The sequence below is a fragment of the Staurois parvus genome, unplaced genomic scaffold (genome assembly GCF_062004578.1).
Source record: "Staurois parvus isolate SC_StPar_1 unplaced genomic scaffold, SC_StPar_1.0 ptg000097l, whole genome shotgun sequence".
Classification (NCBI taxonomy): domain Eukaryota; kingdom Metazoa; phylum Chordata; class Amphibia; order Anura; family Ranidae; genus Staurois; species Staurois parvus.
In genome coordinates, this window is record NW_028317893.1 from 1677874 (window position 1) to 1694502 (window position 16629).

General features: G+C 40.1%; 1 protein-coding gene across 10 annotated transcripts in view; it reads left to right on the top strand.

Annotated features, from left to right (window-relative positions):
• Nucleotides 1-16629, top strand: part of PTPRM (protein tyrosine phosphatase receptor type M) — a 998088-nt gene that overhangs the window by 723821 nt on the left and 257638 nt on the right. For 5 of the 10 annotated variants that reach the window (XM_089670974.1, XM_089670978.1, XM_089670975.1 and 2 more), the window contains one exon: nucleotides 9236-9265. The exons of the other annotated variants lie outside the window; for them this stretch is intronic. In XM_089670974.1, coding sequence (XP_089527100.1) covers nucleotides 9236-9265 — 30 coding nt within the window. The remainder of the gene's footprint in view (nucleotides 1-9235; nucleotides 9266-16629) is intronic. 10 annotated transcript variants of the gene reach the window in all.

Consider the following 16629-nt stretch of genomic DNA (forward strand, 5'->3'; position numbering starts at 1 on the left):
AAATCCGATTGAGAACCTCTGGTGGGACTTAAAGAAAGCAGTTGCAGTGCGCAAGCCTAAGAATGTGACTGAACTGGAGGCCTTTGCCCATGAAGAATGGGCGAAGATACCCGTAGATCGCTGCAAGACACTTGTGTCAAGCTATGCTTCACGTTTAAAAGCTGTTATAACTGTAAAAGGATGCTGTACTAAGTACTAAGATTGAATGTCACTTGGGGGTTGAATAAAACTGATAATGCTGTGAGCACAGAAAAGACATTTGTGGTTATTTCATTATAACTGTTATGTTATATTTGTCTGACCTACAAGTGCCTCTTTAATGTAAATGTAAGCAAGATGACTGAATGATCAAAAGCAATGTCAAACTGGCCAAAACACTCAATTTCAGTGGGGGTTGAATAATTTTGGACACAACTGTATGGGGGATTTGGCGGGCAACTTCCTGAGCAAGTGGGAAGATGGAGGAAATAATAAGAGCCTTGCTGCAGGCCAAAGCAGCACAACGGGAGACAAATCGCCAGTTTGCGGAGGCCCAACAGGCACAACATGAAGCCCAACAGGCACAACATGAAGCCCAACAAGCAGACCGAGAGCTCCTTAAGCAGGTGGCCCAACACCTGTTGGAATTAAAGAAGGAATCTGCAGATCCGCTGCCAGGGGAGCAGAAAATGGCGCGGGCCAGCTATGTTTTGCAGAAAATGACACCTGCGGATGATGTGGAGGCCTACCTCACAACTTTTGAAAGGGTTGCTGTTCGGGAAGGATGGAAAAAGGAGCAATGGGCAGGACTGCTTGCACCATTTTTGACAGGTGAATCCCAAAAGGCCTATTATGACCTGGAACCAGGGGATGCCCAGGACTATGAGAAACTGAAGGCTGAGGTCCTTGCACGCCTGGGTGTCACCATTGCAGTCCGGGCTCAGCGGGTGCATCAATGGCATTACAGGGCTGATAAACCACCCAGGTCTCAGATGTTCGATTTGATACATCTCTCCAAAAACTGGCTCCAGCCAGAGGTATTGTCAGGCCCTCAGATTGTGGAGCGTGTGGTCATGGACCAGTATTTACGTGCACTCCGCTTTTTGCCACTTTGAGGAAGTGGGTCGGACGTGGAGACCCTAAATCTGCAAATGAGCTGGTGGACCTGGTGGAGAGATATGCAGCCGCTGAGGACTTTTTTCATTCACCTGGGCCGTACCCCAATGTCACTAGGGGTGGAAAACTATCCGGAAGGTCCGGTAAGACTGTTCCATGGGCCAAAGGCTCAGAAAAAAACGATAAGACTATTGTGGCAGATAATGAGACTGTAGGCTTAGGACCTAGAGACTGGCCAAATAGGTCAGGAAGGTCCCCAAAGCCGTTTAGAGGTTTAGGTACTGAACAAATCAAATGTTATCGGTGTCATGCGTTAGGTCATATTGCTGCAAACTGTCCTTTAAATGATGAACCTATGCAATGTGAAAATGCTTATTTAGGAAAACGCATGTCTCTTTTTGCACAGGTGGTATGTACTGCAGCATGTCAGAAACGCATGGAAAAGCAAATGTGTGTGATTGCCATTGATGAAAAGCCAGTAACTGCTCTGCTAGACTCGGGTAGTGTTGTGACCTTAGTTAAGAGTGATTTGGTAAACCCTGCCAGCTTACACCCTAGCACGATTGGGGTTATTTGTATTCATGGTGATACACGTAATTACCAGACTGCTCTGGTGGAGATTGGCACTCCCTGTGGCCCTGTGACCCATTCTGTGGGGGTGGTGCCCTCTCTGCTTCATGAAGCCATAGTGGGGAGAGATTTTCCCCATTTCTGGAAGTTATGGGATAAGGAGGGGAGTCAGGAGGACTGAGCTCCCCCTGCTGGGGAAACACTGAAAACTCCTGAACTCACTCCTGACTCCTTTGACGGCAAGGTGGAAGGGGAAACTGTTGGTGTGTCCAAGGAAGGTGTAGACCTTTTTCCTTTCTCTGTAATGGCTGGGGAGCAGGAGGAGTTGGATCCAACCCCAGACATTGAGGATATAGAACAAGAGATGATCGCTGGCTCTAGTGAGAGTGGACAGAATGTGCTGCCTGACCTAGAGGTCAGAAAAGAGGATTTTTGTACGGAACAACTGAAAGATTCCACACTTAATAGAGCCCGTGAAAACATTAAAATGATTGATGGGGAGCCAGTTGGAAATTATGTAGCGGTGTCTTTTCCCTACATGGCTCTTAACAATAACTTGCTGTATCAAGTGGTAAAGCAAGGGGAGGGGGTGGTAGAACAGTTAGTGGTCCCCAAACCCTTTCGCCGGATGGTACTAGATTTAGCCCATGGGCATATAATGGGTGGACACCTGGGTGTAGAGAAAACAAAGGAGAGAATAACCCAGAGATTCTTTTGGCCAGGCTTACATGGAGATGTCAAAGCACATTGTGAGTCATGCCCGGAATGTCAATATTCTGTGCCCTCACCCCATTTTCGCAGTCCGCTAGTACCTCTACCCATAATTGAAGTACCGTTTGAAAGAGTGGGAATGGACCTAGTGGGTCCAGTAGTAAAGTCTGCCCGGGGCCATCAGCACATACTAGTGATACTTGACTATGCCACCCGGTATCCTGAAGCCATCCCCTTGCGTAATACCTCCGCTAAAAATATTGCCAAAGAGCTTGTCCGGGTGTTTAGTCGTGTAGGTATTCCAAAGGAGATATTAACAGATCAGGGCACGCCATTTATGTCTAGAGTTATGAAAGAGTTATGCAAATTGTTCAAAATCTCCCATCTCCGTACCTCGGTCTACCACCCCCAAACCGATGGGCTTGTGGAAAGGTTTAACAAGACCCTTAAGAATATGTTAAAAAAGGTGGTGGACAAAGATGGGAGAAATTGGGATTTTTTGCTACCATATCTCATGTTTGCTATACGGGAAGTACCTCAGGCGTCTACAGGATATTCACCTTTTGAATTACTGTATGGTAGACATCCCAGGGGATTGCTAGATGTTGCAAAAGAAACCTGGGAGACAGAGTCCACGCCCTATAGAAGTGTCATTGAGCATATCTCACAGATGCAGGATAGAATTGCAGCTGTCATGCCACTTGTTCGGGAACACATGGAGCAAGCCCAGGAGGTCCAGAGAAGGGTTTATAACCGGGGTGCCAGGATCCGTACCTTCAACCCTGGGGATAGAGTGCTGGTGCTAGTCCCCACCGTGGAAAGTAAATTCCTCGCAAAGTGGCAAGGTCCCTTTGAAATTAGGGAAAAAGTGGGGGAAGTAAATTATAAAGTTTACCAGCCCGGGAAAAGGAAACCCGAACAAATCTATCATGTTAATCTCTTAAAACCTTGGAAAGACAGGGAAAGTTTGTTGGCAGTACCAAGCCCCCAAAAGGACGTGGTTCCCGTGGCCCCTCAGGTACCTACAACGGAAACCTTGTCAGTAGCCCAACAAAATGATGTAAGGAGTTTGTGAGGAAAAATGGAGATTTCTTCTCTCACCTACCTGGACTGACGACTGTCATACAGCATGACATAGTTACCCAGCCCGGGGTCCGCGTAAATGTCAAGCCCTATAGAATACCCGAGGCCAGGCGGGAAGCAGTGGCAAAGGAAATAAAGGACATGTTAGAGTTGGGAGTGATTGAGGAATCTCACAGTGAGTGGTCGAGTCCCATAGTGTTGGTCCCAAAACCCGATGGAACAATTCGTTTCTGTAATGATTTCAGGAAACTGAACAGTGTGTCTAAGTTTGATGCGTACCCAATGCCTCGGGTGGATGAGCTCATTGACAGGTTGGGAACGGCTCGGTACATTACCACCTTAGATTTAACCAAAGGCTATTGGCAGATTCCTTTAACGGAAGCTGCAAAAGAAAATACGGCATTCTCTACCCCCGAGGGGTCCTTTCAGTATAAGCGGATGCCGTTTGGTTTACATGGTGCTCCGGCATCATTCCAACGAATGATGGACAAAACGCTAAGACCACATCGCCAATATGCAGCTGCCTATTTGGACGATGTCGTCATCCACAGTCCAGACTGGGAGTCTCATTTGTCCCGCTTGCAAGTGGTAGTAGATTCGCTGAGGGAAGCAGGTCTTACCGCCAACCCCAAAAAGTGTGCCATAGGCTTGGAGGAGGCCAAATATCTTGGCTACATTATTGGTCGAGGACTCATTAGGCCTCAGATAAATAAAATCGAGGCAATTCAAAAATGGCCCCAACCGGTAAATAAAAAGCAAGTCCGGGCATTTCTTGGGATCACAGGATACTACAGGCGGTTTATCCCCAATTTTGCCACCATTGCAGCCCCACTGACAGATCTGACAAAAGGTAGGGGATCGGTCATGATTAAGTGGAATCCCGAGGCGGAGACCGCATTTCAAAGTCTGAAACAAGCTCTCTGTGCTCAACCTGTGCTTGTGACTCCAGATTTCACAACAGAGTTTGTGGTACAGACTGATGCCTCTGACATGGGACTAGGTGCGGTACTGTCCCAAATCAGAGATGGGGAGGAGCACCCTGTGGTCTTCCTAAGTAGAAAGCTCAACAAACATGAGAGAAACTATGCCATTGTGGAGAAGGAAGGTTTGGCCATCAAATGGGCCTTGGAGGCCCTGAAATATTACCTGTTAGGAAGGCAGTTCAAGTTGGTTACTGATCATGCCCCGCTCAAATAGATGTGCGATAACCAGGAGAAAAATAGCCGAGTGACAAGGTGGTTTCTTGCGCTACAAGCGTTCAGATTTACGGTGGAACACAGGGCGGGGAAACTGCAAAGCAATGTAGATGCCCTCTCCCGGGTCCATTGCCTGGTTGGGACAGTTGCTCAGCCGCAGGGGCTTGAGCAGAGGGGGGGGATATGTGACAGTATGAACGGCAAAGTGTTGGATGGACGATATGTGTCACCTCGCATGAGATCATACGGTGAGGTGGAGTCCACTCCGGGTTTTTGGGGCCACAATGGCAGAGGTGGTTCCGGACCAGAGTTTGGGCTCCACTGATGTCCACCAACAGGTGGTATAAATAAGACAGGGCTGGAGCAAAGAGTGGCTCATGGCCTGGGACTCAGAGAGCTATTCTGAGAGAGCTGTGTGTGCACTATACCTGCAAGAAAAGGTTTGCGTTTGTTTTGTTTTTGGGTGACAGGGAGAAGCCCTTCACCTCTGAGAGAGGAAAGTTCCATGTTTAGTTAGTGCCTGGATGGCAAGGGTTTATTTTACTGTTTTGTTTGTTTTGACATTTTTGCAAACCTGTAAATAAAGCTGACAACCAGTCAGATTTTAAAAAAGCCTGCTGTGCGGTCTACCTTTTTCCCAGGGAAGATGATCCCCCACCTGAGCTAACCCCACAATATATATATATACAGACAGTATATTTCTGGCTGGAGTTAGAGATTATGAGCTTTACAAAGTTTATCATTTAGGTGGGCCAAATGAAGTTTGGAGCTGGGAGATGCGAAATGATGAAACAAAAATAATCTGTCTGGCTACGCATATCTAACTTAAGTTTGGGGGAAAAGACAACATATATGAAGTGCATTGTGATGGCTCGTTTATGGTTTAGGATACAGGAAACAGAATACAGGTAGAAGAATAGATTTTGGAAGACAGTGTCTCACTGTCAGGAAGGAAACCAGATTGGCAAATAGGCTAAATATTGCTAAATGGCAAGGATCTTAAACGTGTCTCAAAATTAACTAAGGTCTACAATAAGAAACAAAAGGCTGACTGTATGAATTTGAAGTATTCATCACAAAGATATTGCCTACAAGAAAAGCTTGGGGGATATCTACAAGCAGAGGTTAGAGGGAGATGTATTTAAAATAGAGAAAGGAATATAATAAAACATGGGACATCATTTGCTATATCATCCACTCAGAATTCTTGTTTAGTTTTTCCATAAATTAAAAAGTAAAACCTGATTGATTTTTTTTAATTTTCCATTAATTACTTTTTTTTTAGCAGTTTAAAGCCTAACTGCAGTCTTTTTTTTTGTGTTTAAAGCAGTTTAAAGCCTAACTGCAGTCTTTTTTTTTTGTGTTTTTCTTTTTTTTGGGGGGGGGGGCAAAATTTTGGACAAGTTTTTGATTATCTAACTGGGAGGAATTACATTGATTTCATATGCCATTTAACTTGATAATATCAAAACATAATATAGTCCACTACACAACCAAATAGGTATCACCTGTTCTCCAGAATATGATATGAGAGAAGCTTAATTAAAGAACTTTAGGGGTGCACTAAGGGTGCACTAACATCTAAATACAAAGCCTTTATTTTACATAAAAAGATGAATTAGTACAAAAGCAGACCTACAGTATATGACCATATATGAATGAGTGAAGAATTAAATTAAAACATTTAAAAACCTACAAAGGACAATGTGAAAAATGTCAAAAAGCAAGTACCTATTGTGATTGCAATATGATCTATATGGTATTGATCCGATAGAAGGAAATCAAACAGATAATATGTAAAAAAACTGGATGCCAGTGTAACAGTCCAAATAACAGTTAGTCTAATGAAATGCAAATAGGCACAAATCAGTTTAAAATGTGTACTAAATGGATAAATGCAGAATCCTTCCTATAAAGTAACAAATAATGTAATAACTGTGGACATGTCCCTTAAATATTCATACCAGTATACGTATCAAGCAAATGATATGATATGCATTTTACAGTGTACAGACTATAAGTATTCAGACTGCTGAATACTTATAGAGCTATGACTATTTAAGAGACATGTCCATAGTTATATTTTATGGGACTGCCTATTATCCAAGACTACATATATATATATATAACATTTATATATATAACATATGCACAAATTATATGTTATGTTTAAGGTTGCTTGAGCTCCCCCTCAACAAATGTTAACAGTAAATAAATTCTTATTTACACTGAGTGAAAAGCAAGAAAAGCTGTGCCATGCATAATGTGAAACCTTTTATCTTTTAATTACTAAGAGCTTCAAAAGGTTATTGGTTAAATTTAGAGGTACATTTGAAAATCCCTTCAAATATATCTCCATCATTACCATTTTTATATCTTATTTTATAAAACGGATTAGCAAGGGAAACATTTATTAACATTTTTATACTTAACATACTAGTGAAAATATTACAACTACCAGGACCATTCATAATGCAGCTGTTCTTTCCACCTGTGAAGGCTTTATCCTTTCTGATCACTAAGGTATATTAATTTGGTGTGTTTGGCCACTAAAGATAGTAAACATGTGGCCTACATATACAGAAAATAAACAGAAAATAAAGTGCGGCGCTAATAAATATGACATAAGATCCGTAGACCCATAGGTCTCAGATAGTCTAACAAGACACTGTGATATATAACAGAAATAATGACCAGTACTTCAAATAAATAATGTAATGTCCAGGCGAATAAACGCAGGATCTTACATAGAAGCTGATAAGCCCAGGATCAAATGGTAAAATTGCACACTCACCGGACGCGCTATATAAAAGCGCATATGTAGTATGACCCCTGGAAATCCCTCATCAAGCGGGTACAGTGGGTAACCCTCCGGAAACAGGCGATTCTTGGTACAACAGGGACAGCTTCCAAATCCAGAGATCCTCTTTATGAATTATGAGCCAACCCCTCTGATGATGTGCTGGAGCACGAAAGGCCTTAGGAGGAGCCAGCAGAGCGTGACATCGTAGCCGCCCGGAGCCACGAGGAGGCCCGGCGGCCATATTACTTTTGGTCAGTTACACTATTAATTCCTTTTCATTCACTGATTAAGTGTTTCTGCCCGGTTTTACTATTACTAATTTTGGAATAAATGTTCTTGATTTTACCTACTACACTATGAGGTGTTTTTTGGCTCCTATTTGGAGCTAACTATTTTTAGGACACCTTATCTATTTTGGCCACCGGAGGGAGTTCCTCGCTCATAATTCACCTAAGCTAAAGAGGATCTCTGGATTTGGAAGCTGTCCCTGTTGTACCAAGAATCGCCTGTTTTCGGAGGGTTACCCACTGTACCCGCTTGATGAGGGATTTCCAGGGGTCATACTACATATGCGCTTTTATATAGCGCGTCCGGTGAGTGCGCAATTTTACCATTTGATCCTGGGCTTATCAGCTTCTATGTAAGATCCTGCGTTTATTCGCCTGGACATTGCATTATTTATTTGAAGTACTGGTCATTATTTCTGTTATATATCACAGTCTCTTGTTAGACTATCTGAGACCTATGGGTCTACGGATCTTATGTCATATTTATTAGCGCCGCACTTTATTTTCTGTGTATTTTTGAAGGTTTTGCTGTGATTGCCTTGTGTGCATTGGCTGCTGATGTGGGAGCGCTCACTTTCTTGTTTCTCTTCTATGTGGCCTACATATATTAAGCTCATTATGCATGTTATACTCTGACAACCTGTAGATTTACTAAATAATGTAATTTGAGGACCTACTAAAACTATTCAATGAATTTGTATCCAATTAGGTAGGCACTTGCACTATATAGTTGTAAAGAAGATCATACAGTCAGATTATTATCTGTGTGGTAAACATAACTTGTAACCACCTAAAATATTACACCTTCTTGTCTTGTCTGTTTACATGTGACATACGAATGTATGGAAAACTCTTGTGCAATATTTCCAGAAATCAGTGGAAGCCATCTTGGTGTTTGGCTAACCAGAGTATATAGTAAATAAAAATAATTACTTTGCACTAGACGTTAGGAAGCTGAATCTCTTTACTTTCTATGGACTGCAGAAGAATGTTCTTTTCCTTGACATTTATATCCTTTTGATTCATGCCCCATACAACATTCTAAAATACTCCTTATACTCTGCTCCATGTAGAGTCATTAGAACACGATACAGGCATTAATGAGCTCTAGATTGTAGCATTATTAGTATGTGATGTTATATCTCAGAGGAGCTGTAGACAAATAACCTTTCATGATGTAACGCATAAATAAAGGCAGTAAACATTACAAATAAAGGCATTGCTCCATAAGTGTATGCTGGCCCATTCATTAGGATGTAGATGGTGATGAAAGGTTTCTTCATAATGAATGTACAGCAATGTGTCCAGCCACTGACTCCGATGTGTTGCATGTCATGTCTGTGATGTAAAATTGCTGCTTGAATCTTTCATTCATGTCACCTGATCTGTTCTCGTTCATCCTGATTTTTTCATACATTAATATCTGGCTTTTCTTTCCTTCCATTTCATCTTTTTCTTCCACTGCCTAAATCCTTGCTTCATCATGGCAGAAGAAGCTATAACTCCTACACATATTACCTGTAAGTAAACTTTTGTGCCTAAGTAGTGTCATCCTTTCTGCCATGTTTATTCATGCATGAATATTGAATGCCAATGTTGCAGTCCATGTGAGCTTGATAAAAAAAACCTCATTCATCCATGTTTTCAGTTCCATTACCCCATTATTCAGAAATTAGGATGCAATAAAATGTATTAGTGTGGTAAAACACTTGTAGGCAAGCAGTTATAGAGCATGGTTCACCCTATGATCATTAAAATAATCCAGTCATCAGAGTTATAGAAGAAACACGAAAACTTCTATTAATGACCTATTCCTGAAAATGCTAGTTACTTGGCTGTCATGCTGTCTCTCTTGGGTCAGTGCTTGGAGTCTCTAACTCAGAACATGTATGCACACCGGAGTTTCTGACTTTTTATTGACTTTCCTGGTCCATATGCTTGTTCCATATGAGCGACTCAGAAAGTATTGAAGCCAGTTGATTAGCATAATAGGGAGACCTTTTCAGAAGGAGGTCATCATTGGCAGTCCCCATATTACAGGTTTACTTTAATGGATTCAGTCATTTTGTGTAAGCATAAATAAATGGATGTCCATAATGCCTGCAGTGTGAGACATATGTTGGCTGCTGTTGTTCACTGCCTTCTAAGTATACTAGTAGTCTGGCTGTCATTGACTTCAATACTTTCTAAATCTCTTACCTAGAAAAAGCATGGAGATCAGAAAAAGTCAGAGTGAAGTCCTAATAGGTGCATTTTTCTGGATCAGGGCTTTAGAAAGCATTGAATCAGCAGGTTTGGATCAACATGGGGGTCATGCATTCTAAGGGAAGGTTCACACCAGGAATTCACATGCAGTTCTGTGGGGTGCTATATCATTAATGTATGCACTACTTTTGTAAACTCACTGCAACTGGATTGCGTGGTACTTCTGTACCATATGATCCAGTGGAGGCAAATGCACTGCATTTGTGACCTGTGTTGGGGGTTACATTATATTAATATTGACACTCGATGCAGATCGCAACTGCAGTGCATTTTTAACAAGGTGAAGGAAATGTGCATGGAACACTGGTTTTCCGCACCACATTCTTGTGTGAACTGGCCCTCAAGAATGCAACCAAATCCCTCATGTATCCAGTGTCCTAAAAACACTTTATCATTCCAAATAACAAGTCAAGACAAGACAATTTTTACAAACATGGAAGCTCCTTTCTTTCACCTGCCTGACGTCACTGCTGTAATACTTTACAAAATGACCCCTTTTCAGCAAGAGCAGTGGGGGGGGGGGGGGGGCAGCAGGGTTAGAGGGACAGGACGCGCCAAGTACACACTGTGTATTTTATTTGTTTCTTTCAGATGTACTTAGCACGCTCAAAATACACTTGAGAAAATAACATTGTAATGCTGTTATAAATGTTACTAATCAGGGAATACAATGTGTACATTTGCAAGAGTTTTCTTTATCATATGTGATATGTGTGTGTGCATTTATGTGAAAACTTCAGATTCTTTAACAACATCTTAATTTAAAACAAGAGATGTACAGTGTTTGCAAAAAATATGTGTTGATATGGGCTGCCAACACAAGTTTTGGAATTCAGAGCCAAAAATACACTGCGGTCGATTTACTAAGGACAAAAAAGGAAGTTTTCACTTAGCTCAGTGAATGCAGAGAAAATTAACTTTGCAAATAACACCCAATCAAGCAAAATGAAAGTTAAAAAAAAAAAACAGCACATGATGGGATGATGAACTGACTGTTGACAGCTAGCTCTAAAAATTCTTATATGTTTCTCAGCTTAGAGACAGTTGTCTTTCCATGTTTGTAAGACATGGTAGATCCATAATAAGTCTTTAAACATTTCTTGGGTCTGAGGTGTCTTTTATAAATTAACCTCTTGACCTCTGGCAGATTTTACCCCCTTCCTGACCAGGCCATCTTTTGCTTGTTGGCACTGTGTTACTGTAACTGATAATTATACAGTCATGCAACACTGTACCCAAATTTATATCATTTTGTTTCCCACAAATAGAGCATTCTTTTGGTGGTATTTGATCACCACTGGGTGTTTTATTATATAAATGCAAAAAAGACTGAAAATTAAAAAAAAAAACAATATTTTTTACTTTCTGCTATAAAACATATCCAATAAAAAATATTTTTAAAAAATCAAATTTCTTCATAAATTTAGGCCAAAAAGTATTATGCTACATATTTTTGGTAAAAAAAAAATCACAATAAGTGTATATTGGTTGGTTTTTGCGAAACATATAGGGGTTTATTTACTAAAGCTGGAGAGTCCAAAATCAGACTCCCTTCTGCATAGAAACCAATCAGCTTCTAACCTCAGCTTGTTCAATGAAGCTTTGGCAATGAAACCTGGAAGCTGATTGGTTTCTATGCAGAAGTGAGTCTGAGTTTGCACGCTCCAGCTTTAGTAAATAAACCCCATAGTGTCTACAAACTATGGTATATATACTGGAATTTTTATTAATTTGTTAATTAATTTTTGTTATACTAGTAATGGTGGCGATCAGTGACTTATAGCAAGATTGTGATAGTACAGCAGTCAGTCTGACACTAACTGACTCTTTGTAGGAACCAGTGACACTAATACAGTGATCATTGCAAATAATACATACTGACACAGTACTAATGACACTGGCTGGGAAGGGGTTACCATAAAAGGGTTAACTATGTGATTTGTGTGTATAATATGTGCTACTTTTGCAAAGGGATGAGCTGGTTTTTATTCCCTGCAGTGAAAAAAAAAATCTCATCTCCACTGTCAAGACAGAGCTCTGTGTTGTTTGCATGGACAGAGCTGTGTCCTGTCATCTGTTTCGCTGATTAGAGGATCCCGGCCTTCAGTCATTGCAATCATTGGCTGGGACCCGCTGATCGGCTTGTGCTGTGTCTAATCACAGCACGGCCAGAGCGGTGGGCGCACGCACCCCCCTACCCGGAAGAGCCACTTCAAGTACTAGATATATGAACTGGCGCAGGAGAGATGCTTTGCTGCTGCACATCTAAAAGATGCAGTTGGCAAGTGGTTAAACAAAGAAGAAATAGGTGACAACCAGGGTCTAAAGATCCTTATATGTTTCTCAGCTTAGAGACAGTTGTCTTTCCATGTTTTTAAGATGGTAGATCCATAGTAAGAATTTAAACATTTCTTGGGTCTAAGGTTTCTTTTATAAATTAACCACTTGCCCTCTGGCAGATTTTACCCCCTTCCTGACCAGGCTATCTTTTGCTATTTGGCACTGCGTTACTTTAACTGATATTTACGCAGTTATGCAACACTGTGCCCAAATTTATATAATTTTGTTTCCCACAAATAGAGCATTCTTTTGGTGGTATTTGATCACCACTGGGTTTTTATTATGTAAATGAAAAAAAGACTGAAAATGTAAAAAATATATATATTTTTTACTTTCTGCTATAAAACATATCCAATAAAAAATATTTAAAAAATCAAATTTCTTCATAAATTTAGGCCAAAATGTATTCTGCTACATATTTTTGGTAAAAAAATCACAAAAGTGTATATTGGTTGGTTTGTGCGAAAGGTATAGTGTCTACAAACTATGGTATAGGGACCAACGCAGGATATTTCCTATATGTATATAAAACTGTCAACAAATATATGCTAGGCCACGCTGTTCCCCCATAGTCACACTAAATATCATACTATAGTAATGTAACAAGTCAACCCAATTATAAGTACATTTCCTTATAATCAATGTTTCAACTTTAAAGGAAACATCCTGCAGTGGTCACTTGTTATCACCTGTTTCTTCTTTTTGTAATTTATAAATGACTACTGACTGCTGAGACCTGGCCCTAAATATTGGGATTTCCTCATTTATAGAATTTAGACATGCCTGGTTCTACATATTTTATTATTTATATATCTGGGGTGTCTTTCAGCACGGTAGACACGTCACAGAACAGTCACGCACCCAGCGGCATTGCTTGCTCAGGCATAACATTCTGTTTGTCCATCACTGTAAAGGTCACACTGTATGTAGCAAATCATTTCAGTTGACTGCTATATCCCTGATATTGCATTACTGAATCATCATCATAAACCAAATGACCGCCTCACTCTGACCATACATATTTACCTCCATACAGTTGCATAAAATGCCTAAATACATTTGTTATATTAAAAAAAATGATAAAACTTAAATCTTTATTTTACCCTAAGAAGTTTCTGATGCTTTACATATCCCTGTTTTGTTTTCTGCATTATGTTTTTTTTAAGCCAGACTTAAATGTTTGGGTTATATTGCTGAGAAAACTAATTACCTGCAACACAATTGCTTATACTCATTTGTTCCAGACAATAAATATAATGGCAGAATATTTGCTCACTTACTGTACATTCTTATTGCTCTAGCAGATGGATTGCAATTTAAAAGTCTTACTTGCACTGATTAGGAGAAATACTTCTTAACCTCACTGATATTTTCGTTGTAGAATAAAATTGCAGTTGCCTGCTTCTTAGTCCAGTTCATGTATTGAATCTATCAATCTATCTATTGAGGAAGAAATACATTCCAGCTCACACAGATGGGGAATAACAGCATGAGTCACTACAGCATGCTCTAAATAGGTTTATCTCCTACAAACATGGACCTTATGCAAAGCTTTGGCTGTTATCTCATGCAGTGTACACAATGGAGGGAAACAATAAGGTGTATGGTTTCCATACATGAACTCATGCTCAGGAAGGCGGCCTTGACTCATACAGGAGAAACATGAAAACCTATGCCATTATTTTGCTATGTGCTTCTGTTGTTAATAGAGCTATACGCTTTCGCCTGTACAAATGATTGTCTAAAATAGACATTTATCAGTCAGCGAGTCACAATAGATCTTTTTATTTTGTGTATAGGCACATTTATTCTTTGCTTTGGTATCCTATCATCACAAAGAACAACTAATACATGACAACAAAATATAAAGCCAAACTAAAAGTCAGTGGGCAGTATATATAAATTGGATTTGTTAGAGATTGATTAAATCCGCATGAATCAAGATTATGTACTGGGTTTGCTTGCAGACATCTGAATCATTTTTAAAGGTTTTTTTAATTAATTGATTTAAATTAAAATCTGCCTTATCCCAGAGACACCCCCAGTATAGTTAATGTACCACACTGGTACCTATGGGATGAGGTCTTCATACTTGCATACAGTTGCATGCTGTATTAATGCCAATTTTTTGTCTGTTGGTATTGGTGGTAGCATTTCAAGAGCAAAAGACCAATTTCTTTGTAATTATGAGGAAAAGTAATGTTGTGCAACTATATTTTCTATGCCCTTTGGCAATGAGAAAATACATAAGAAAAACAAAAGGAGAAAGAATATTGCCTATAAATAAACTTAAAGTAGTTGTAAATGCGGTATGTTATAAACACTTTCTGATACAGTTATAACTATACATAGTTACATAGCCAGTCTGGCTGAAAAAAGACAAAAGTCCATCCAGTTCAACCATATTAAAAAAAAAGTTATAACCCTATACCCACTGTTGATCCAGAGGAAGGCAAAAAAAACAGCAAAGCATGATCCAATTTGCACCTGCTGGGAAAAAAATGTCTTCCTGATCCCCCGAGAGGCAATCAGATATTCCCTGGATTAACTTTACCTATAAATGTTAGTATCCAGTTATATTCTGTGTATCTAAGAAAGAATCCAGGCCTTTTTTGAAGCAATCCACTGAGCTGGCCAGAACCAACTCTTGAGGGAGTCTATGCAGGCATCATAACTACAGTTTCAGAAGTGATCTTTCTTATCTTTTTTTTTACAAGGTTAAAAAGTGCGGTCATTAAACCATACATCTCTTCTTCCTGAATAGAGTTTGGGGTTACAGAACACGCAGTGTGCCCATATTCCATAGTCTGTTCAGCCTGATGCCTTGGCCAGATGGCATGGTGACTGAACAAACTACCCAACACATGCATGCTGTGTCTCTGCACAGTTTCTTGCACTTCTAAATGGCCAGTCAAAGGATTAAATCTGACCACACACGCACAGATCAGCTTCTGTGCTTTGTGTGGGCAGTTTAGAACAAGAAAGTGACTGGCAGGATCAATCAGGTACTTCAGATGGAAGAAATATCTGAAAATGATAGAGACTATGGTGTATAAATACATATATGCATTTTGAATCTATGAATCTACAATATCCCTAATGCTTACCACACTGTAATAGCACATGTGGTGTTGGCGGCTAAAAACGTTATAACAAGACACTGCTGAAAATTGCTAGCTCCTAATCTCTCCGAATTCAAAGCCTTACTAAAGACTCACTACAAGTATGAAAGATCATTATCCATTAGATTTGGTTCTCAAGCTGCATTTGATATGGCATGGAAACCAGGAATGGACTGGGTCAACACATAGAACATGATGTTGATGACCATTTTGTAGTCTATGTTCTGTGCTTGTTGTAGTTATACAAGGCACTGCAATATATGTGAAAGCACACACACAAAAAAAATATTTAGGTTAGTTTAACTCTTCGTCAAAGTCAAAAAACTGTTGTAGGTATAAAATGTATGCACCTAGAGATGTCAGCAGATTATTTCAGTTACCTCTCCAACTTTTAGAGTTGTGTGGTTACAAAACCTTTGGAGGTGTCTTATTCTCCCAAAGTGATCCCAAGAGCCACGAGTTCACAATTTAAGTGATATAACTGTACTTTCATGTCTTCTATAATGTCTTCTATAACATGGTGTTTACCAAGTTTGGATTGGTCAATTTAATCCAATTCGTGTCATTTATATAGATTTTTATAGTTATAAAGCAAATCTTCTGATGTGCTCCTTCCAAATGCAAAGGATTGGAAGGAAGGAATATGGCATAACCTCTGGATTAAAACAACGAACACTCAGATTTTCACCTGCTTGTAGTCAGCAGGCTAAAAATTCTCCATGAGCAAATAGTATAAAACATTTTGAGTACTGCCTGTAGCAATCAGATTTGTTTTCATTTTTGGGTCTTGAGGATACATTTTATCTTAGTTTTATTCACTGAGACAATGAGGAGAAAGAGGGGGCAAGGTTGAGTCACGGCTCTGTGTGTAAATGGACACATAGAGCAGAGGCTCAGGAACGAGCCTGCTTGGGTACCCCCATAGCAAGCTGCTTTCTATTGGGGGAACTCGGTGGCAGAAAGAGGACCAGGCGCTCCGGCGGGGGGCCCAAGAAGAGGAGGATTGGGGCTGTTCTGTGCAAAACCACTGCACACATCAGGTAAGTATATGTGTTATTTGTTTTTTTTAAAAGCCCTTAATATCACTTTGATTAAACTTCCCATTTGATCTTCTGAGGAATACTAGACAGATCATGTTATATTTTGTTATTCTACGT